The sequence below is a fragment of the Leucoraja erinacea genome, chromosome 29 (genome assembly GCF_028641065.1).
Source record: "Leucoraja erinacea ecotype New England chromosome 29, Leri_hhj_1, whole genome shotgun sequence".
Taxonomy (NCBI): domain Eukaryota; kingdom Metazoa; phylum Chordata; class Chondrichthyes; order Rajiformes; family Rajidae; genus Leucoraja; species Leucoraja erinaceus.
In genome coordinates, this window is record NC_073405.1 from 24347931 (window position 1) to 24372868 (window position 24938).

Sequence of the window (24938 nt, forward strand, 5' to 3'; positions counted from 1 at the left end):
TGAGAATGTAGTTGGGAGAAGGTAAATAAAATCGGAATTTGCCGAAAGAGGAATTTTGCAAAGCATGAAACTGCTAACTATTGAAAATAGTAAATTTAGTGGGTTTGGAAAAATGCAGGTGTTCCTCAACCTTTCATTGGGATTCATATCACTGCTTGTTTCACTCTTTCAACTAGTAAATCCAGGCTCGCACCACCCTCTGCGTTATCTCCTCTTCCTGTTAATACTTCAACCGATTACTTTCAATTTATGCCCTCTTATTTTTGACCTCTACGTCAAGGGATCCTATTTGCTCTATCCAGGCACGTCTTATTTTTGTACACATCAATTAGGCCTCCCCTCAGCCATCTCAATGAATCGGTGCCAGCCCATCCGATCTTTATAACCACATCGTTCAGAGTAAGTGGCCAAGAGCCAAGTCGCAAGAGGACAGTTAAAACAGGCACCCGATCTCCCACAGGTGGTGGCATTCTAGCCGTGTGTTTATGGCGGTCTTTGTCATCTAAATCCACCATCCAGAACTACGGTGGCGCAGTGGAAGACCCGCTTCCTCACAGCGCCAGAGATCCGGGTTGGATCCTGACCACGGGCACTGTCTGTACGGAGTCTGTACGTTCTCCCCGTGACCGCGTGGGATTTCTCCGGGTGCTCTGGCTTCCTCTCTCACTCCAAAGACGTACAGGTTTGTTGGTTAATTGGCTTTGGTAAAAATTGCAAACTGTCCCTAGTGTGTAGCGTGTGCATGTATAAAAGGGGATCACTGGTCGGTGCGGACTCAGTGGGCTGAAGGGTCGGTTTCCATGCTGTATCACTAAACTAAACTGAACTAGGGCTATCGCTCTCAGTCACTTCACCTACCTTGAATGAGGGTTTTTAGCTAGACCACACTTTTCAGGTAGTGAGGAAGAAACTTCAGCCGTGAGGGTTCAAGTTCAAGTTTGCGTTTATTGTCACTTAACCAGTTAAGGTACAGTGAAATTTGTGTCACCATAGAGCCATACTAAGTGAAAAGCAACAATACACACAGCCACATTAAATAACATTTATCATAAACATCCACCACACTGGAATCAACATTCCTCACTGTGATGGAAGGCAATAACGTTCAGTCATCTTCCTCCTTTGTTCATCCATGGTCAGGGCCTTTGAACCCTCCGTAGTTCGCCACAGCCGACGATCCGATGTCCATGCCCTCACGTCGGGCTGATGGGCACTCGGGACGGATCGGAACACTCCGCGAACTAAACCCGCAACCCTGAGCTACTATCCATCTCACTGGAGACCCTCGGACTATCTTTAATCGGACTTTAATGGACTTTATCTTGCACTAAGCGAAGGAAATCATCCCATATAACTGGCACAACATGGCCAGACCATTTGCAATGAATCTTGAACGGTACAGCATGGAAACTGGCCCTTCGGCCCACAGAGTCGATGCCGACCATCGATCACCCGTTCACACTAGTTCTATGTTATCTCACTTTTGCATCCACTTCCTACACACTAGGGGTAATTATACTACTGCGCTGCACGTCGTATGGATGTGGGAGGAAACCGGAATCCCACATGGTCACAGGGAGAACGTGCAAAGTCCACACAGACAACACCCATCGAACTGAGGTCTCTTGCGCTGCAAGGCAGCACTACTATCAGCTGCTCCACTGTGCTGCCCTGTACCTTCCCACTGTCTGAAGATTTCCTTCCTTGTGGGAATAGAAATGAAAATGGGATAACAGAACTAGTGTGAACGGGTGGTTAGTATGGACCCTGTGGGCCGAAGGGCCTGTATCCATGCTGCATCTTTCAATCTAACTTTGTCCAAGTTCTTTTCTCCGACTCAATTGTAATAAACCCCAGCAGAGTATAACTGATTTCCCCCTCTCCTCCTGTTTCAGGAATGTTACTCTTTTTTAATGTTTGATGTTCTATGTTTTTTATCTTTGAGCTGCTCTATAAATGATGCTAAATCTAACAATATTATCATCACTTCTGTAGAATGGTCTCCCACTGTTGCTCCTGCCTGCCCATCTTCAGAATTGCACAGTTTGCAGTTCCCTCTCCCACACCAGCAGCCCCCCCCCACCTCTTGTTGAACTTGCTACATACCAGAGAAAAAAATATTATCTTCCAGATTAGATTAGACTATGGTCATATACGCCAGGGTGTGATGAAATTCCTTGTTCACACATAGTTCACAATGTAACCAGTGTACATCCAGTGTTGATAAATACAGCAATGAATACAACAAAAGGTGACGTGGGGGGGGGAGATTTATTAGGTACTTGAGAGTTTTGGGTGCATGGAACGAGCTGCCCAGATGGGTAGTTGAGGCACAATGTTTAAGAAACAAAGGGAAAAAGTAATTTAGAGGGATATGGGCCAAATGCAGGCAGGTTGGACTAGTATAGCAGGGACATGTTGGTCGACAAGGTAGGTAAGTACATGGATCGGATAGGTTTAAAAGGGATATGGGCCAAATGGTGGGACTAGTGTTGCTGGGGCATGTTGGTTAGCATGGGCAAGTTGTGCTGAAGAAGGGCCTGTTTCCAATCTGTATGACTCTATGACAAGTGCAAATCGGCAGAATGGTGCGAGATTGTCGTGCAAACTCCCAGTAGAGCAAAAAAATATTCAAGTATGAAAATGGAATAGCCGAATGCAGTAGAGTTAAGAGTAAATGTGTGCAGTTGCACCTCCAGGAATGGGGCGTGAAAAAAGGAAATTCGTTCAGGAGCTGGATAGCAGTGGAGAAGAAGCTGTTCTTAAGGCAGGCCATCTAGCCTTTCAAATTCCTGCATCTTCTTCGAGATTGTAGGGCCTCATGGTGGCGCAGTGGTAGAGTTGTTGCCTTACAGCGCCAGAAACCTGACCACCGGTGCTGCCTGTACGGATTCTGTACGTTCTCCCCGTGACCTGCGTGGGTTTTCTCTGTGTGCTCCGATTTCCCCCCACACTCCAAGGTCGTACAGGTGTGTAGGTTAATTGGCTTTGGTGAAATTGTAAATTGTCCCTAGTGTGTAGGATAGTGTTGGTGTGCGGGGTTCGTTGGTTGGCGTGGAATTGGTGGGGGGGGCCGAGGGGCCTGTTTTCCCAGCATCTCTGAACTAAACTAAACTAAAAGAGAAAAGAGAGGGTGACAGGTGTTTTTGACTCTAACTCCAGCCTTGCTGATGCCGATCCCTGTGATGGTGGGAGGGAGTGACAAGCCTGTGATGGGCTGGGCTGTGTTTACCACTCTGCAGGTCTAGGCAGTCTACAGCACAGCAGTGTGAATGCAATTTAGCAATTCCTTACCCTTTTTGTACAGACTGCTCCAAGTTAATGCGAGAGTCATTGAGATGTTTATCTCTAGTGCTGTGGTGTTCTTGTCCTTTTATCAGGGGCAAGAACATGCATATCCATGTTACATGACTGTAATGTCACAGTCCCTTTGTTCTTTCGCTCAATGCTTATACAATATTTCCAAAGAGCAAACATACCCTTTCAAAGCTACAATTATTTTCTTGCACCAATATTGACCTCTTGTGTGAGAACCTTGTGTCCAGGAATGTTGAGTCCTCACTGATTGTCCTTAAGGTATGCTTCAGTAGGAGCTTAAAGGGCCTGTCCCATTGTGCTAATTCAAGAGTTCTCCCGAGTTTCCCCTGATTCGAACTTGGAGAATTACGGTAATAGCCACTCGTAGGTACTTGGGGCTCTCGAGGACATTTTTCAACGTTGGAAAATCTTCACGGGCTTACCGCGTTTCCCGAGTACCTGCCGTTAGCGTTACGAAACGCTAAGAGATGTCCCGAGCTCCGACGTACCCAACGTACATTCTACGTGCTTACCACGAGTTTGATTTTTGTTTAAAACTCAGGAGAGCTGTTGAATTACCTCGTACAGTGGGACAGCCCTTTAAATGTCATACTGTACTTCCGCACTGCAGTAGAGTTGCTGCCTCATGGCACCAAATCCTGATCCTGACAAGGGGTGCTGCCAGTATAGAGTTTGTATGTTCTCTCTGTGACTGCGTGGGTTTTCTCTGGGTGCTCCGGTTTCTTTCCACATTCCAAAGACGTACAGGTTTGTGAATTATTTGGCCTCTGTAAATTGACCCTGGCGTGTGTAGGGAGTAGATGTGAAAGTGGGTTAACATAGAACCAGTGTGGTCGGTATGGACTTGGGGGTCCGAAGGGGCTGTTTCCATACTGTATCTCTAAGTAAATATTATTGTTCGACAGCAAGCGCTGCAGTGGCAGTAGCATACCATGTCCGTTTGCTGGCCGTTTGTCTGTTCACAATTAACTTTTATTTAAAGAAACCATCTTTTTCTCCTTAGACGGAAATAGCAAAGAGACTGAATGTGATTTGTGCTCAGCTCCTCCCTTATCTATCGCAAGAAGTAAGTATGACTTGGCCTTTATCACTGGCATAACATTTGTTAATTCTCTTAAAATAAATCAGTTTAACATTGATTTTTAATGTCTGCTCATGCAAGCTCCATCCGGTTTCTGACTTCTTTTTGCAGGCGTTTGTTAAAATTTCTGATGTAGTTAAATTCTATTTAACATGCTGGCCACACAAGATGTGTCATGGGTTAACCAAATAGAAGGGGTGAGTTCAGTTTGGGTATGTGCATCAAGCTGCCACAGTTTGAAGAGAATTGAGGTCATGACATTTTTATACAAGAGTTTTAGATTTCCCTGTATTTGTAAGAGACACTATTGTATGGTATATGATAACAGACGTAAAGAAAATAGTCAGCATGCATTTTTGATTAAGTTGGGCCCTACAGTGGTGCAGTTGGTAGAGTTGCTGCCTCACAACATCAGAGGCCCAGGTTTAATTCTGACCTCGGGTGCTGTCTGTATGGAGTTTGCACGTTCTCCCTGTGACCCTGTGGCTTTTCTCCGGATGCTCTGATTTCCTCCCATGTCCCAATGGCGTACACGTCTGTAGGTTACTTGGCCTCTGTTAATCTATTAATATGTAGGTAGAGGGTGTGGAAGTGGGATAACATAGAACTAGTGTAGGGTGATGGATGGTCGGTGTGGACTTGGTGGGCCGAAGTGCCAGTTTCCGTGCTGCGTCTCTAAACCAAACTAAAAATAAGCTACAGGGAAGATGGATTTGTACAGCATCTCATGCAATCTTGGATATTCTGTGTCCTGAACAGTCCTGAACTACTATCTACCCCATTGGTGACCCTCAGATTATTGTTTGATTGGACTTTACTTGCTTTACTTTGCACTAAACGTTATTCCCTTATCATGTATCTACACACTGTAAATGGCTAGATTGCAATCCTCTATAGTTTTTCCACTGACTGGTTAGCAGGCGACAGAAGCTTTTCACTGTACCTCGGTACATGCGACAATAAACTAAACTAAAACTAAAAAATAAAACTATATTCTAAAATACCAGATTGCCTACCAAGCCTTCGTGAGGTTATTCTATGCTGTCTTTGGACACAAGACCATGAAACCCTTTGAATGTGGTAATATCCACTCTGAACCCTTGCACTTTGCAGGTGATATAATGCGGATACACTGAAGTGGTTTATTCCCTCCAGCATTACTACCTTTTACTTTGGTCTCTTTCCAGCATCAACAACAGGTAATCCAGACCATTGAACGTGCAAAGCAGGTAACCATGGGCGAGTTAAATGCTGCAATTGGAGTTCGAGGACTTCCTATTCTACCACCCCCAGTATGTATATCTGATTAACACTTATTTATTTTAAAATAACCTACTTGCTGGACATTTTACATAACTGAATGGGGGGGGGGGATAAGACAGACCCTCAACAAGAGCCAAGAGTGTTTTGAATTGAATTCAATTGAATTGAATACATTTTTGTCACATGTGACGTCACAGTGAAATTCTTTGCTTGCGTACCCAAGGTATGCAAATAGTCGCCTGTAAAGGGCGCGTACAAAGTCATATGTCCCAAAACGGAATAATTAACTTCTTACTAGCATCAGCAGCTTAACAGGTAAACACAGAACTTAATAGATAATAAATAAACCAAAAAAAGTTATTTAATTAAAAAATATATATATATATACATTGCAAAAATAAAACAAGCCCAAAGTCCCCGGTGCGTCCCAGGCAGTTTGTTGTTAGGAGTGTAGTTGGAGTACATAGTGTACAATAGATTTAGTTTGTTTCATTTAGTGATACTGTGTGGAAACAGGCCCCCCGGACCACCGTGTCCACATCGACCAGCGATCCCTGTATATTAACACCGTCCTACACAACAAGGACAAGGTACAATCTTTACTGAAGCCAATTAACCTACAAACCTGTGCATCTTTGGAATGTGGGAGGAAACCGGAGCACCCGGAGAAACCCCACACGGTCACCGGGAGAACGTCTAAACTCCATGCAGACAGCACCTGTAGTCAGGATCGAACCCGGGTCTCTGGCACTGTAAAGCAGCAACTCTACCGCTGCGCCACCGTGGTTGTTAGGAAGAATCTGTTTTTTGAGGCAGCTGGCTGCCTTTTTCAGATATTTATTGTGACATTGGAAACATCCAGGATTGGTGGTCTCATGTAATTGCATGTTTCTGAAGTATGATCCATGGCTTCATCCTTAGGTTATGGGTCTAAGATCCAGCAGCTAAAACAAACTGCTTAATGTATTGTAGCTACCAAGCATTGGCTGGATCTTAAACCATCAGCTGTTCTGGACTGGTTCTACATCGGATGTTGCACAAGGTGCTATTTCTCATGCAGCAATGAGCAATTAAACTAGTGGCCAGAGGAAAGCAAATTCCAATTGAAGCTGCCATATTTCAGGGGTTATGGGGAGAAGGCAGGAGAATGGGGTTAGGAGAGAGAGAGATAGATCAGCCACGATTAAATGGCAGACCGAATGGTCCAATTCTGGACTTGATGGCCCGAATGGTCCAATTCTGCTCCTATGCCATATCTATCCTCACCACACCCAATACGGTCATAAGTGACGGTCTTAAATGATAGGAGTGGAATTAGGCCCATCAAGTTTGCTCTGCCATTCAATCATGGCTGATCTATCTCTCCCTCCAAACCCCATTCTCCTGGAGTCTCCCCAAAACCCCTGACACCCGTACGAATCAAGAATCTATCTATCTCTGCCTTAAAAATAACCATGGCCTCCACAACCAATGAATGCCACAGAGCAGAAGATTCGGCTATCCAATACTTTTGATCAGATACACGTCAACAAACAAGAGTAAATTAAGTGGACTTGGTTTTACAATGAACCTTCCATGGTCAGTGTAATCCTATGAACTAAGATTGCACTTGTGGATCTCCCAATGGGAACGTCCTGGGAAAACTCAGCAGGAAGGACAAAAGGTTGCTGGATAAGCCTCTTGAGCTATATCCAAATCATAGAGTCAGTGCACAGAGCTCTACAGCAGGGAAACAGGCCTTTCAGCACATCTCATCCATGCCGACCAAGTTGGCATGCAGGGCTAGTCCCATTTACCTGCATTTTAACCAAGGGCATCTAAAGCCTTCCTATCCATATTATCAGCCCTAATGTCAAGAGTGTTTTATTGTCATTTGTCCCAAAACGGAGTAATAAAATTCTTACTTGCACCATCACAACCGATATGTAAATGTAGTACTCTGTAAACAGGTCATTTTTAACGGTGGGCTGTGGTGTGTGGCCAGTAAAGTACACCAACTTTGTTTGATATCGTGGATCACAGTTTTTTGGGCAAGAGAAGCATGTGACAAAATAACTGTATGCATGCGTTTGAGATGGAGCGGTTCTGATGGCCCTGTCTCATTCTGAAGTGATTGGTTGCAGGCAAGTGGGAGCTGGATGGATAGTTCCCGTAAAGCAAGAACAACTTGCGATGGGATTCAACTTGACAGTATCACCTCCCGGGGAACTCCACTGCTTTCTGCTCTCAGCCGTCACTAATCTCCCTCGCGATCTCATTACGCTACATTTTACTAGTGTTGTCTTAGCACGGCCAAATGCTTTCATGCATAAAGTCAGAGCGTCACGCAGCATGGAAACAGGCCCTTCGGCCCAACTCATCTATGCCGAGACCAGGATAGCCAGTCCCATTTGCCCATGTTCGCCACCTATTCCACAACCGTTCCTAATCATGTACTTTACCAAATGTCTTTAAAAAGTGTTGTTTTTGTCCCTGCCTCAACAACTTCATCTGGGGGCACATTCCGTATACCCACATTCGTCTGTGTGAAATAATGAATGAAACGCGTTAGCAGGAAACAGGCATAGAAAAGGACAGCACAGGAACAGGCCCTGTGGCCCACAATGCCCATTCCCAACAGGATGCCCAGTTCAACTCATCTCCTTTGCCCGTGTGTGATCCATATTCCTCCATTCCCTGCATATCCATGTGCCCATCTGAAAGCCTCATAAAGATCACAATTGTATCTGCCTGCACCACCACCCCTGGTAGTTCCAGGTACCCACCACCTGTGTAAGAAAAAAAAAAATGCCCCTCACATCTCCTTTAAAATTTTGCTCCTCTCACCTTAAACCTCTGTCCTATGGCCTTTGACCTTTTCAGGCAGCACAGAGGTGCAATGGTAGATTTGCTACCTTACAGCGCCAGAGACCCGGGCTTGATCCTGACTACGGATGCTATCTGTAGAGAGTGTGTACATCCTCCCTGTGACCGCATGGGTTGTTTCCAGGTGCTCCAGTTTCCTTCCACACTCCAAAGAAGTTCAGGTTTGTAGGTTAATGGGTGTCTGCAAAAATTGTAAATGGACCCCAGTGTGTAGGACAGTGTGGGAGTACGGGGATCGCTGGTTGGCGCAGACACGATGGGCCGAAGGGCCTGTTTCTGCGCTGTATCTCGAATGTCTAAAGTCTTTCCATCCTGGTAATAAGGTTCAGACTGTCTACCTTATCGGTCTGAGGTAGATAAGGTACCTCATTGATAATGACTGTGTCTGAAGAAGGGTCTCGACCCAAAATGTCACCCATTCCTTCTCTCCAGAGTTGCTGCCTGTCCCGCTGAGTTATTCCGGCATTTTGTGTCGATCTTCGGTTTAAACCAGCAACTGCAGTTCCTTCCGACACACTCAAACTGGAGTTTGCGGGAATTTAAGATCACAGGGTCAGAAGTGAGATTTGCAAGATACAAAGGGGAACTCTGAAAGAGAGTAGCTCTCCCATTTGTTTGTGGAATGTGGGCCTGGCATTTCGGAAGAGAAGTTAGTCATATAGTCGTACAGCTCTTAAGCAGGCCTTTCGGCCTAACTTGCCCATGCTGACCAAGATAGCTCATCTGCACTAGCCCCACATGTCCACAAATGGCCCATATCCCTCTAAACCTTCTCTTTCTATGTACTGTCCATCCATGTAAACAGAGTAGGCATGGCCTCAGGACACCACGTGTTGGAGTACCTCAGTGGGTCAGGCAGCATCTCTGGATAACATGGATCAGTGACATTTTGGGTTGGGACCCATCTTTAGACCTCAAACTCTTCACCATGATGCTGGCAAATCTTTGCAAAACTCTTCAGTTGTAATTTTGAACGTTAGGTCAGCAATTGAAATTAACGTTGACTCGAGAATTGATGGATTTGGGGACTTGATGGGCCGAATGGCCTAATTTTACTCCTATCACTTATGGCCTTATGACATTAGCTGGTTCTGCTTGTGTTGGTTTCTGTACCTGGCTCTGTCCCACCTTCACACTGCCCGACGTGAGGGGGCCGAGCACAGCCTCGTTGTCTCGGCTGACTCTTTAGATCCCAGAAGATGGACACAAAAAGTTGTAGTAACTCAGCGGCTCAGGCAGCATCTCTGGAGAAAAAGAATAGGTGATGCTATGCGTCGTGACCCCCTTTTCAGACTGAAGAAGTGACTCGACCCAAAACGCCACCTATTCTTTTTCTCCAATTTTCATTCAATTATGCAGTAGGTCATAGAGTCGGGGTCATACAGCCTGGAATCGGGCCCTTCGGCCCAACCTACCGACACCGACCAACATGTGCCGTCTACACTAGTCCCACTTGTCTGCGTTTGGCCCGTATCCCTGATCCATGTCTAAAGATAGAGTACAGGATGGTGATTTGCACTTGCAGCCGGTATCCTGAGTTCTAAAGAGACTATATTTTGCATATGGAAGCAATGCTTGATCAAAATTGCTTCACAAACAGAGAGGACAGCTAACTTCAAGGGGCGGACAGCAACCAAAGATTGATTAAAAACTTCCTTCCATAACTGACTTTGAAGCAGAGCCGTGGTGTAATTAGTAAATGTTTGATTTGGCGTTCTCCACATTCTGTCTTTACCTCATGTATATTTCCTCTGCCATTTCTAGTCTAGCAAAGCTGTGAGTGCAGTTAATTTCTGGCTGACTAAATGTGGTGTGTGTGGTGTGGATGTCTGTACCCACATCCCTCTCGTCTCCCCCTCCACTCACCCGCCAGCCATTCTAACGCAAGACTTGCTGAAACTTGCCTTGACGTGGTACCATGACATCTGGTTAGCATCTGTCACCCTGTGGAAGGGCTGACGATGGCAGCCTTGGTCTTCGGGCCCCAGCTAGTAAAGGGCCCACGGGCAACGAGAGAGGGACGGCATTTTGAAAGCATGGGGCCAGCAATGCCGAGTTATACACCCACTTCCTCAATGTAATTCAAGTAGATTCTAGCTCAGTGTGTGACTGCCACAGATCGAAATAACAAAAGCTGAAATGTTAGGAAACTGTGAATCTGTGCGCCTCCAAGCATGGATTTTAAATGCATCATATATGTTCCTTCCTTCTGCTTTGATTTTTACTCTTTTGCCTCTGTCGGTCTGCCTTTCTCTGTCTCTTTGTCTCCCTCTCTCTCTGTGTAGGAAAGAACTGCAGATGCTGATTTTAATCGAAGATAAACCCAAAATGCTGGAGTAACTCAGCGGGACAAGCAGCATCTCTGGAGAGAGAGGAGTGGGTGATGTTTCGGGTTTAGACCTCACACAATTTTCAATTCTTCTGCCCAAATGGAAAGTGAACACTTTATCGTTTAGTTTTAGTTTCGAGATAGATACAGCTCTGAAACAGGCCCTTCGGCCCACCGAGTCAGTGCCGACCCGCACATTAACACCATCCTACACACACTAGGGACAATTCACAATAATACCTCCCTCTCCCTCCCCCTCTCCCCCTCCCTTTCCCCCTCTATCTCTGTATGTGCCTATGTGTGTCTCTCCGCACATATGCCTGTGCCCCTTGTGTGTGTGTGTGTGTCCACCTCTAAATTCAATCAACCAGCAATGTTCTCACACCTCGCCCTGTGATGTGCCTTATTATGAGTAATCAGTTCATGGCCGTGAGAGAAATTTGTATTGTAACTAACTTCAATGTGAAAGTCCTGCTGTGACTCATAATTGTGACAAGTTTCCTTCTGAGAAGCGCAAGATACGAAACTCTACACCCATTCCACCTGCCACCTCTCACTCCCACATCTCCACTCCAGCACTGGCAATCCTTCATTCGGAGAACTGTCATTTTCTTTTGTCTCCCCTTCAATGGCACGGTGGTGCAGCGGTTGAGTTGCTGCCTTACAGCGCCGGAGACCCGGGTTCGATCCCGACCACGGGTGCTTGTCTGTAAGGAGGTTGTACATTCTCCCCGTGACCTGCGTGGGGTTTCTCTGAGATCTTCGGTTTTCTCCCACACTCCAAAGACGTATAGGTTTGTAGGTTAATTGGCTTGGCATTATTGTAAATTGTCCCTAGTGTGTGTAGGATGGTGTTAATGTGCGGGCCGGCACTGACTCGGTGGGCCGAAGGGCCTGTTTCTGAGCTGTATCTATCTCTAAACTAAAACTAAACGATAAAGTGTTCACTTTTCATTTGGACTGAAGAATTGCAAATCGTGTGAGGCTGCAGCGTGTCTACTCATTGGTGTCTAGGCATGTTGTGTTGTAGATATACGTGGCGGGAGTTGATATTTTATGTTGGCTGCGTGCTGTGCATGGATTTAACCTCTAATCTGTTATTGTTCTTTCCTGTCCCCCTCCTTGTTTGAACAGCACCATTTCCAACCCCAGCAGCTCTCCCACCACGCCTCTCCGTTCCCGCTCGCTCTCCACCCAACAGGGCTGCAGCTCCCGGCCATGTCTTCAATTGGAGCCAGCTCGGGACTGCTGGCCCTCTCCAACGCCCTGGCGGCTCACCCCCAGTTTGCCCTTAAAGAAGACAAGAACCATCAGGAGCAGGAGCATCGGCGAGGTACAGTCAACCGGTTTACACGCACGTATACGATCATGAGAGGAATAGATCGGGTAGACGCGCAGAGTCTCTTGCCCAGAGCAAGGGTATCGAGAACCAGAGCACATAAGCTTAAGGTGTAGGAGGAAAAGATTTAATAGGAACCTGAGGGGTAGCTTTTTAAACACAAAGGGTGGTGGGTGTATCGAAACATAGAAATTAGGTGCAGGAGTAGGCATTCGGCCCTTCGAGCCTGCACCGCCATTCAATATGATCATGGCTGATCATCCAACTCAGTATCCCGTACCTGCCTTCTCTCCATACCCCTGATCCCCTTAGCCAGAAGGGCCACATCTAACTCCCTCTTAAATATAGCCAATGAACTGGCCTCAACTACCCTATGGAACGAGTTGAATTGAATTGAAGTGAATACTTTATTGCCACCTGTGGCAAGTCACGGTGAAATTCTTTGCTTGTCGCCACATAAAGGCCGCTGGCAAAGCTACCAGAAGAGGTAGTTCTATTGCAATGTTTAAGAAACAATTAGACAGGTACATGGATAAGACAGGTTTAGGCAGATATGGGCCAAATGCAGGCAGGTGGAACTAATGTAAATATGACATGTTGGTCGGCATAGGCAAGTTGGGCCGAAGGGCCTGTTTACATGCTGTTTGTGTCTATGACTCTTATTTCATATGTTGACGAGTGCATAAACATAGCCATTAATCACATTGGTGCCACTTCTAAAATGATGCCCAATATCTCACTCTGCTATGGCATGACTAGATGGTTCCCAGCTGGTGGACAGTGATTGAATAACTGGGCTGGTAAGTCAGAGAGCCCATGGACAAGAAAGGGGGCACAGCATCTACGCTGAGCAGAGGACTTCATCCTTCACCAAGAGTTAATGGGTCGGATCATCACAAAGTGACCTCGTAGGTTCATAAGTCAGAGGAGCAGAATTAGCCCATTTGGCTCATTGAGTTTATTCCGCCATTCAATCATGGCTGATCTATCTTTCCCTCTCAACCGCATTCTCCTGCCTTCTCCCCATAACCCTTGACACCCATGCTAATCAAGAATCAGTCAATCTCCACCTTAAAAATATCCAGTGACTTGGCCTCCAGAGCAATGAATTCCACTGATTCATCACGCTCTGGCTAAAGAAATTCATCATCCTTTCTAAAGATACGTTATTTTATTCTGAGGCTACGGCCTCTGGTCCAAGACTCTGGAAGTGGAAACATTCGCTCTATCCAGACCTTTCACTGTTCAGTAAATTTTAATGAGATCTTCCCCTCATCCTTCTAAACTCCAGCAAGTACAGGCCCAGTACCGTCAAATGCTCATCATAATTGAACGACAAACTAGAAAATGGCTGTAGAGGCATGAGAGCCTTGAGGACTACTTCTTGCATGAGCAGACATGACTGCCCCCAATGTAATGCTCTCAATCTGAAGAAGGGCCCACACCCGAAATGTCTTCTCCAGAGATGCCGCCTGACTCGCTGAGTTACTCCAGGATTTTGTGTCTGTCTTGGCTCTCAATGTAACCTCTGTTTGGCATGTTCTCCAGATGATTACACAACTGGTGAACTCAGACCCAGACTCCACACGTCATTTTGCCTTACTTAGCAACATTCCTTTGGAAAAAGCCCCCTGATGGATGTTTAATATAGAATAAGTGTCATTTTTGGGAGGAGTAAGGAAAAGGATTTATTTTGTACAATTATTAATCTTATTGCTACACAGCGAGGTCTGGGTTGTGAACAAGTGGATCACTAGATTTGAAGGTAATGGGGCTGTCCCACTGGGCGACCTAATTGGCGAGTTTAGAAGAGTTTGAAAAAATGACATGTTGAAGACCTCCTTCGACCTCCCTTCGGCTATGTTGAAGATCAGCTTTGACTAGCTACAACTAACTGCGACTAACTTCGGGAAAATTGGACACCGAATCGTGGAGAGTGAAGACAACCTCCTTCAATCTCCTTCGACCTCACTTCGACTATGATGAAGACTATCTTCGACTACCCTCGATTACCTACGACTAACATGCAGACCTACCACCACCTACTACGACTAAACCTACGAGTATAAAAAGCATCGATTTTTTCCATGGCAACCTTTTTTAACTCGCGGGCATTTTTTAACATATTGAAAAAAACCCCGCGACCTAGCTGAGGCCTCGAGTACGCGGAGACACTCTCGAGCATGAAAGAGAGTTACGAAGTACTCCTACGACCTAATGTCGACCATGCTGCGAGTAGGAGACGAGGGCAAACTCGCCAGAACTCGCGGATTAGGTCGCCCAAGTGGGACAGCCCCTTAACCTTAGATCAACTATAACTGGTAAAGAGGAGGTAATATTGTATGACCCAGAACTGTGGCGGCATTTTTCTTTTGCTCTTTATATCAATGCGGAAACACACTGGCAGAAACGCATCGCAATGATTGATGAGAGTGTTGCTTATCCAAGAACTTTCTTCCCCTCTTGCCACAGCTGAGGTTAAGCTCATCGAAGGGGGTCAAATTAGGCAAATAGTGATTAAAGAGCTTCCAACGTTTATACCGTTACGTTATCAGACAAGAATTTATGAACGTAATTCAAGGTTAAAAAACAAACGTTTGATCCACATAGTGGTAAGAATGTGGAATTTAACAATCTTGAAATGTGGAACTTTTGGAATGTGGAACTCTTCCAATAAACCTCCGTTTTATCTTTGCCTTTGTCAAGTCAATTAAGAAATAAATAGCTTATAATGGAAGGACTATTAAAATCATACGAGGAAAGAGCCTTGATTGAGTGGTTTATTTGCTAGAACAGGTTTGACTGACAGCACTGGGCCTGTACTCACTGGAGTTTAGAAGAAGGGGGGGGGGGGGGAACCTCGTTGAAAGGTACAGAATAGTAAAAGGCTTAGATAGAGTGGATGTGGAGAGGATGTTGCCACAAGTGGGAGAGTCTAGGACTAGAGGTCAGAGCATCACAATTAAAGGACGTTCCTTTAGGAAGGTGATGAGGAGAAATTTCTTTAGTCGGAAGGTGGTGAATCTTTGGAATTATTTGCCACAGAAGGCTGTGGAGGCCAAGTCAACGGATATTTTTAAGGTAGAGGTAGATAGATTCTTGATTAGTTCGGGTATCAGGTGTTATGGGGAGAAGACAGGAGTGTGGGGTTAGGAGGGAGATAAAGATCAGCCATGATTGAATGGCGGAATAGACTTGATGGGCCTAAAGGCCTAATTCTGTTCTTATCACTTATAACCTAATGGCCTTCTGCAATTTGGATCAAAGTGCAGGAACAATGGAGACAGGATTGGTGAGGAAAGCTCGTATCTCAGTCCATGGAAAAGCCAATGGGCCCCAGTGTGGCACAATCATAATGTGAAGTCGCCTGATGGTAACCGTTCACACGAGCTTTTTCAGGCTGCCCCTGGGTAACGAACAGTTCTGTTGTCATGGATATCCTTAGGCCAATTTTGTCTACACGTTAAAAAATACACAAAAATGGTTCAGTACAGCTGCTCCTCGACCTACGATGGGGTTACGTTCCGATAAACCCATCGTAAATCGAAAATATCGCAAGTCGAAAACGCATTTAATACATTGTGACCACGTGGCCGGAAGTGACGTGCAGCTTGCTGCCGTTGCTGAGCGTTTGCTGATCATAATGTCGAAATATTGTGAGTCGAAGCATCGTAAATCAGGGAGCATCTGTATAGAATGCAGCACAGGAACGAGCCCTTTGTGTCACAATGTTTGTGCTGAATACGATGCCAAGATTCACTAATCTCTGCCTGCTCATATCCATGTGCCTCCATTCCTTGCATATCCATGTGCCCACTCAAAAGCCTCCTGAACACAACTATCGTATCTGCCTCTACTACCATCACCATCCCTTGCAGCACCCTCAGTGCAAACACAAAAACTAGCCTGCACATCTCCTTTAAACTTAGACCATTTGAAGCTATGCCCTCTCGTCTCAGACAATTTCACACAGGCCAAAAGGTTCTGACCTCCAACAAGAAGTAGCAAAGGTGTGGGTGAGAGTTTCAGCAGCGGATGAGACTCAAGCAGAAGTCCGATTGCGTTACTGAGGAGAAAAGAGAAGCTTTAATTTATGAAACCTAGAACTCTACCGTACATCGAATGACATAGAGTGCAAATAAAATGAAATAGTTACAAGGACAAGGAACCTTACTTTACTGAGGCCATGCCGTAATCTACAGTGCATTCAGAAAGTATTCAGACCCCTTCACTTTTTCCACATTTTGTTACGTTACAGCCTTATTTTAAAATGGATTAAATTCTTTTTTTTTATCATCAATCTACACACAATACCCCAGATGACAAGTGAAAACAGGTATTTAGACATTTTTGCAAAGTAATTAAAAAGAAATAACTGAAATATTACATTTACATAAGTATTCAGACCCTTTGCTATGACTCTCAAAATTGAGCTTAGGTTCATCCTGTTTCCATTGATTATCCTTGAGATGTTTCTACAACTTGATTGGAGTCCTCCGGTGGTAAATTAAATTGAGTGGACATGATTTGGAAAGGCACACACCTGTCTATATAAGTCCCACAGTTAGTTAACAGTGCATGTCAGAGCAAAAACCAAGCCATGAAGATGAAGGAATTGTCCGTAGACCTCTGAGACAGTATTGTGTCGAGACACAGATCTGGGGAATTTCTGCAGCATTGCAGGTCCCGAAGAGCACAGTGGCCTCCGTCATTCTTAAATGGAAGAATTTGGAACCACCAGGACTTCATCGAGCTGGTCGCCCGGCCAAACTGAGGAATCGGGGGAGAAAGGCCTTGGTCAGAAAGGTGACCAAGAACCCGATGGTCACTCTGACAGAGCTCCAGAGTTCCTCTGTGCAAATGGGAGCAGCTTCCGGAAGGACAACTATATCTGCAGCACTCCACCAATCAGGCCTTCATGGTAGAGTGGCCAGACAGAAGCCACTACTCAGTGAAAGGCACATGACAGCCCGCTTGGAGTTTGCCAAAAGGCACCTAAAGGACTCGCAGACCATGAGAAACAAGATTCTCCGGTCTGATGAAGGCAAGATTGAACTCTTTGGCCTGAATGCCAAGCGTCACGACTGAAGAAAACCAGGCACCGCTCATCACCTGGCCAATACCATACCTACGGTGAGGCATGGTGGTGGAAGCGTCATGCTGTGGTGATGTTTTTCAGCGGCAGGAACTGGGAGACAAGTCGGGATCGAGGAAAAGATGAACGGAGCAAAGTACAGAGAGATCCTCGATGAAAACCTGCTCCAGAGCGTTCTGGATCTCAGACTGGGGCGGAGGTTCACCTTCCAACAGGACAACAACCCTAAGCACACAGCCAAGACAACGCAGTAGTGGCTTTGTGACAAGTCTGAATGCCTTTGAGTGGCCCAGCGAGAGCCTGGATTTGAACCCGAGCGAACATCTCTGGAGGGATGATGAAATGGCTGTGCATCGACGCTCCCCATCCAACCAGACATAGCTTGAGAGGATCTGCAGAGAAGAATGGGAGAAATTACTCAAATACAGGTGTGCCAAGCTTGTAGCATCATACCCAAGAAGACTTGAGGCTGTAATCGCTGCCAAAGGTGCCTCAACAAAGTACTGAGTAAAGGGTCTGAATACTTATATAAATGTGATATTTCAGTTATTTCTTTTAAATTACTTTTCAAAATTTTCTAAACGCCTGTTTTTGCTTTTTTATTATGGGGTATTGTGTGTGAATTGACGATTAAAAAAAAAAGCTTTTAATCCATTTTAGAATAAGGCTGTAACGTAACAAAATGCGGAAAAGGTGAAGGGGTCTGAATACTTTCTGAATGCACTGTAGTTTAGTTTACAGATATAGCGTGGAAATAAGCCCTTCGGCCCACCGAGTCTGTGCCTACCAGCAATCCTTGCACACTTAACTTGACCTTACACACACCAGGGGCAATTTACAATTATACCAGGCCAATCAACCTACAAACCTGCATGCCCTTTTTGGAGTGTGTGGGAGGGGAAACACACGCAGGTCACGGGGAGAACGTACAAACTCCGTACAGACAGCACCCACAGTCAGGATCGAACCGGGTCTCTGGCGCTGTAAGGCAGCAACTCTCCCGCTGCGCCACCGTGCCGCCTGAGTGAACATTTTTTTTAAACAAAGGGCTCCTTGAAATTCAGTTTTATTCAAAGGGTGATTTTTGTTCTAAAATAATTGATCAGGCCTGATTATTTGAAGCTGTTCTGCAGGGATGTGGTTCAGGTAAGCGCTGGCTTTCTTTGTTCATAGCTTCGAGGTGGGAAGATCAATGAGTTTGGTTGTCAGGCGGAGGGGGTTTAGTGTGAGGTGTGCTGCCACAGCAGGGCCTATCATTACCTCCTAAGGATGTTACACCTTCCATGATTGCAATGTGAGAGGCCAACATGAGCTTTAAGGACGGCATTGATCCAGCTTTGTCGTGTAATCGTAAAACAAAATAAGTGAATTGTGTTGCATGGCACAAAGTGAAGGCCAAATGACTAACTTGTTTTTCTTTTGTTCCTCTTGTATTCCTTGTGGTCTGGTGCTATTCCAACGGAGTCAGACAGAGACCAAGGGTCGGTGAGTAGAGGCATTTTGTTGCTCTCAGTGAACGAAGCAAACATTTAAACAGCACAACCATTGCCATTAATGACGAGGGAGGGAGGGAGGGGGGTGGTGGCTCCACTGTACTGACGTAACGAATATGGCGTTAACTCTAGAGATAAAAATTTAATTTGGAGGGTCGTGTGAAACTACAAAAGTTGTAAAATGAAATAGAGCAATTGTCCAGAGTAGGTGAATTGAGGACCAGTGGACATAGGTTTAAGGTGAAGGGGAAAAGATTTTATAGGAATCTGAGGGGTGACATTTTCATACAAAGGGTGGTGGGTGCATGGAACAAGCTGCCAGAGGAGGTTGGGACTATCGCACCGTTTAAGAAACAGTTAGACCGGTATAGGCCAAATGCAGGCAGGTGGGACTAGTGTAGCTGGGACATGTTGGCCGGTATGGACAAGTTGGGCCGAAGGGCCTGTTTGCACACTGTATCACTCTATGACTATGACTGAGACAGATGCAATCTGGAATTTGGCAAATCACCCAAAGATAACAAGGGTTGAATTAAGTGCTAAGAAATGCTTTGTAACTCATGTTGGCTCGTAGTTGCCGCTAGCTACTTGTTTTACAGATTAGTGCAAATCTCACCCCTTGATAGTATATTAGTCCACGTCATAATGCTGCATATTTTGCTTACTCTCGGGGGGTATGGAATTGCTTACACTCTCAAAAATAGCTTCAGCTGTGAGGTTTTTCCGAGATTGCTGAACAAGAGAGTGGTGAAGGGGACAACCGAGAAAGCTTGTGTAGGAAGGAACTGCAGATGCTGGTTTACACTGAAGATAGACACAAAAAGCTGGAGTAAAGGGTCTGTCCCACCAGCATGCGTCTAGCGCGACCATACGTGGTCGCTTGAGGCGTACGGCCTCACAGGGCCGGTCCCACTTCGATCGGCGGAGGCGTATGAAGTTGTGCGGGGCTCCAAATATCTTGCACTGTCCGAAAATCCCGCGCGACAACGGCATGTCGGCCCGCAGCCACATTGAGGACGTACGCAGCATCTTGACGCAGTACGCAGCGCCTTGACGTCGTACGCAGTGTCTTGACGCCGTATGCCTAGCGTGTGGCGTTGCGCGATGACGTCATCGCCCGGCATGCCGTTGCGTGATGACGTCACCGCCCGACGCCGTGCGACGTCCAAATTCAGTCGGCCCATCTCCTGCCCAGCTGATTGGTGAGTATGAAGTCGGGACCAGCCCCGCGCAACTCCATACGGCTCCGCGGTTCAAATTGGACAGGCCCCGTGCGGCTGTACGCCTCAAGCGTCCACGTTTGGTCGCGCTAGACGCATGTAATCACATGCTGGTGGGACAGGTCCTTAACTCAGCAGGGCAGGCCGCACCTCTGGAGAGAAGGAATGGGTGATGTTTTGGGTTGAGATCCTTGTCTGAAGAAGGGTCTCGACCCGAAATGTCACCCATTGCTTCTCCCCAGAGATGCTGCCTGTCCAGCTGAGTTTCTCCAGTACTTTGTGTCTATCTACAGAGAAAGCTTGTTATTTTTTACAGTGAATGAGTGCTGTATTCTTCCAAGTATGTTTTCAATTTTTTCATGTATGAATTGGCATTGTTCAAGGCTAATAAAGCAGCCATGCCAAGTGTTTAATGTGGAATTTTGGAAACGACATGATCTTTAATTCCATGTGCCCACGAGGATACGTTTTTAAGTTGCATTTGATGATAATCAGAGATGCCTGAGTTAGGATGTGTATTCAGGAGCGGAGCAAGGAATGTAAAAATCAGATCAGTTCAGACATTGAGCCACAGCGGTAGCAAGTAAATAAATCTTGGCATAAATGTAACAGAGACTTGACTTTGTTTTTCATGTTCGAGCTGCTGAAACTTTGGCACTTACGATACAGGAACTATTGCCGGTGGGGGGGGGGGACCTTTGGTCTTTGTTGCACTATTGTGTACCCGGCCATGCTATTTATCTATGATATATAGGACACCACAAAGGGAAGAAAAAAAATTGGCTGCTCATCTTGTCCATCTGTGGATTCTTGCAATACACAAACCGACAGCCAGAAAAATTAAACTGTTGGATGTGAAGCACTTTACGATCTTGTACAGCATTGGCAGCCTATTTTGACTGGCTTCTTGCTGGCCATGAGAATTCCATTGTCATTATTCATGCAGAATTCGGCGCAGCTAGAGTGAGTCTGTGTAGATTGTTTAGCTGTGGCATTTCAGTGTCAATGCACAGATTCTGGCCATGGTTAAACTTGGTTGCCCCCCCCCCTCAAACTGCTAGTGCAATCACGGCTGCTTTCACAGCTTCCTGAGCGAGTGAACTTGGAAGAGTCTGACAAGGCACTTGGAAGAATTCCAGCTACTTCTTTCCAACCATGCTACCCATGGCAGCAGAGAGCCTCTTCAAAGCATTTTACAGTGCAGCATTCCTGTTCAGTTTCATCCTGCGCAGAACATCCGTATTGTCATAAACAAATATGAGAGGGCAGAGTGAAGAGGAGAAACACCAGTCAGCAAAGATAGTTTTTCAGCATTGTATGCGGTATTGGAAGATCGGGACTACACCCGAGTGTATGGAAGGACTATCCAGAAGTTTGATAACAGAGGGGAAGAAGGTATTCCTGCGTATGGTGGGTGCGTGCTTTTTCAAGCTTTTGTCTAGGAAACATTGAAATGCTTCCAACACATTAACATTGCTCCTTATGGAGACCAATTTTCTCCATAGTTTTCATGATGTAGGCTCACCAATGCCACGCCATCAATACATAGTCTCCTGTGTTTGACTGTCTTCTCATGGAATTTTGGAGATTAGGATTAGAGATACAGCATAGAAACAAGCCGTCCGCCCCTCTAAGTCCGCACCGATCACTTGTAGTAGTTCTATGTCATCCCAGTTTCTCATCCACTCCCGACATATTAGGAGCAATATTACATAAGCCCACTAATCTACAAACCTGCACATATTTGGGATGGTGGTGAGAACCCAATGGAGGGTTTCCAACAGGGAGAACGTGCAAACTCCTCATAAAACAGCACCCGTGGTCAGATCGAACCCAGGTTCAATACTGCTTTATTGGGACATGTATGAAGTGCAAATGCACAGTGAAATTCTTTTCTTACAAGCAGTCCAGTAGAGTATCACCATACCACCCCGGATTAACAATTGTACAGAAATAATGCATTGATCTTGCATGGAGGAGGTGCCATGTTTGGCATCAGTTTCCCAGTCCACGCTCCAGTTGTCATGAGAGGTGCCCGATTCAGGCAAGCCCCAGGCTGCTGCAGGGCCTACAGCCATCGCCCTCCCTTGGTTGACCAGCAACCGACATCCTCTCCTCACCCGTCCACCTTCAGTCAGTTTAGTTGATTGCCACCTGTACCGAGGTACAGTGAAAAGCTTTTGTTGCGTGCAATCCTGTCGGCAGGAAGACAATACATGATTTACATTCGAGTCATTTACAGTGTATAGATACATGATGAGGGAATAACGCTTAGTGCAAGGTAAAGCCAGCAAAGTCGGATCGAGGATAGTTCGAGGGTCATCAAAGAGATAGATAGTAGTTCAGGACTGCTCTCTGGTTGTTGGTAGGACGATTCAGTTGCCTGATAACAGCTGGGAAGAAACTATCCCTGAATCTGGTGGTGTGTGTTTTCACATCTATACTTCAATCCCAGGGGTGCCTGCCGCAGCCGGTAGGCCAGACCCCGGTTCCCTCCCCTACCGGCCTCTCTTCCCTCCCTCCTCCCGGTCTCTGGTCTTCAGTGGAGGAGCTTGGCTCCCTCCTTCAAGAGTTCACCGGGCGCGGGCCCCCAAACCACTGCGACTCGCATGAAGGCTCCCACAGGCCGCTGTGGCCCACAGGGGAAGCCAGCGTGGACAATCTCGCACCATGAGGCAGGAGCTCGACCTGTGGTTAGACACAAAATGCTGGAGTAACTCAGTGGGACAGGCAGCATCTCTGGAGAGAAGGAATGGGTGGCGTTTCGGGTCAAGACCCTTCTTCAGACCCTACTTGCGGAGCAGCAGGTAGTTGGAGTTTCCCTGCGGAACCACCAGCTCTAGATGTGCATGAGTCAGCACCTTTAACTGTGAGCTTGCAATTGAGGCTGTGAGATTGAGTGTCTCTTTTCCACTTGCCAATGCCCTTGGTCTATGGAATACTGATTCCCGTGGCTATCTGATCCACCCCTAACCACCAGGCAGCAGTTATTCTCAAAATCCCAAAGGTATGAGAGAGAGAGGAATTTGACGAGCTTGCAACTATCTGCGAAATGCTGTCAAGTGTTCCTGGTAAACCGGCTAATACTGCCACTAACTACAAAATGCAAGTGAGTCTCATTCCATCTGATCCGAAGGGCTTCTAGCCAACTGACTACACCTCGTTTGCTTTCTATCATAAAACCTAGCGTGACAGGATTTGACCCTTCAAAATCACAGCAGCGTTGAAAAAGGCACCTGGCTGTGTAACCCTGAGTTGGGAATTAGTAAACTCAGTCGCTTCCTCCTCCTCCTCCCACATTCATGTTTCCTCTGACTGCCAAATAGCATTAGGACCCTGAGCCGAAGGTAACGTGATCTTTTGGAGATGTAATCAGCAGACTGAAGATCCATCATTGTTTGACCCGACAATTGCGACGGCAGCCAAAACAGTGTCTGTGTTTGCCCACAGGGAATGTGCTGACAGAGATGGAGTGTATCTGTCACACAAGCTTGCCTTCTTTATTAATAATAAGCTGCCTCAATGTACACAATGATCACGGGACTAGAAACGGGGAAAATGAACTGAAAGCAAGTGCGGTGAGGGCATTTAGCTTAATTAGAGGCAGACGCACGCTTCACAAACACTAATGCGGCCTGGAGAATTTAACCCACTTCTGTCTGTGCAGATGTAACCCTCGCAGTCCTGTCTGGTGCTCAGACACTGACTGATTCAGTCCTTGCAGATATGTGCTGTCGATGTTATGAACCGTTTAATGTAAAGATGTTAACAACCGCGACAGTTTTTCCTGCACCGTGCTTGGATAATGGGTAGAGACATGGAGCAACGTCCATTTTGTGAAACAGCACAGAGCCACACAGCGTGAAAACAGGCCCTTTCCGTCCAACTACCCACACCGACCAACATGCCCCGTCTACACTAGTCCCACCTGCCGTGGCAATTGTGTAGAAACATTTAAAATGCTTAAGAGTTTGGACAGGCTGGATGCAGAAAAATGTTGGGGGAGTCCAGAATCAGGGGACACAGTTTACGAATTAAGGGGTAGGCCATTTAGGACTGAGATGAGAAAAAACCTTTTCACCCAGAGAGTTGTGAATCTGTGGAATTCTCTGCCACAGAAGGCAGTAGAGGCCGATTTACTGGATGTAATCAAGAGAGGGTTCTATATGCCTCTTAGGGCTAATGGAATCAAGGGATATGGGGAGAAAGCAGGAACGGGGTACTGATTTTGAAAGATCAGCCATGATCATATTGAATGATGGCTCGAAGGGCCGAATGGCCTACTCCTGCATCCATTGCCTATGTTTCTATGTTTCCCATATCCTGCTAAACCTATCCTATCCATGTACCTGTCTAAATGTTTTTTAAACGTTGAGATAGTACCTGCCTCAACTACCTCCTCTGGCAGCCCGTTCCATATGCCTACCACCCTTTATGTAAAAAAAAGTTGCTCCTCTCATTTCTATTTCATATTTCCCCCTCACCTTACACCTATGTTCTCTGGTTCTAGATTCCCCTACTCTGGATAAAAGACTGCATTAACCCTGTCTATTCCTCTCATGATCTTACGCTCCTCTATATGATCACCTCTCATCCTCCTCCGCGCCAAGGAATAAAGTCCTAGCCTGCTCAACCTCTCCCAATAGCTCAGGCCCCTCGAGTCCTGGCAATATCCTCGTAAATCTTTTCTGCACTCTTTCCAGCTTAAAAATATATTTTCAATAACACGGTGACCAGAACTGAACACAATGTGGCCTCTCCAATGTCTCGTGCAACTGTAACATGACCTCCCAACCTCTGTATTCAGTACTGACTGATTAAAGCCTTCTGGACCACCCTATCTACCTGTTGTGCCACTTTCAAGGAACTATATTCCTGCCCTCTGAGATCCCTCAGCTCGACAATACACCCCAGTGCCCTGCCTTTCACTGTGCA

General features: G+C 46.1%; 1 protein-coding gene across 5 annotated transcripts in view; it reads left to right on the forward strand.

Moving 5' to 3' along the window:
• The window catches only part of LOC129711333 (transducin-like enhancer protein 1), a 183514-nt gene that overhangs the window by 85639 nt on the left and 72937 nt on the right, over positions 1-24938 (forward strand). For 4 of the 5 annotated variants that reach the window (XM_055658919.1, XM_055658921.1, XM_055658923.1 and 1 more), the window contains exons 5-8: positions 4322-4384; positions 5587-5691; positions 11991-12189; positions 18759-18775. In XM_055658919.1, coding sequence (XP_055514894.1) covers positions 4322-4384; positions 5587-5691; positions 11991-12189; positions 18759-18775 — 384 coding nt within the window. The remainder of the gene's footprint in view (positions 1-4321; positions 4385-5586; positions 5692-11990; positions 12190-18758; positions 18776-24938) is intronic. The other variant, XM_055658922.1, reaches the window with a different exon arrangement.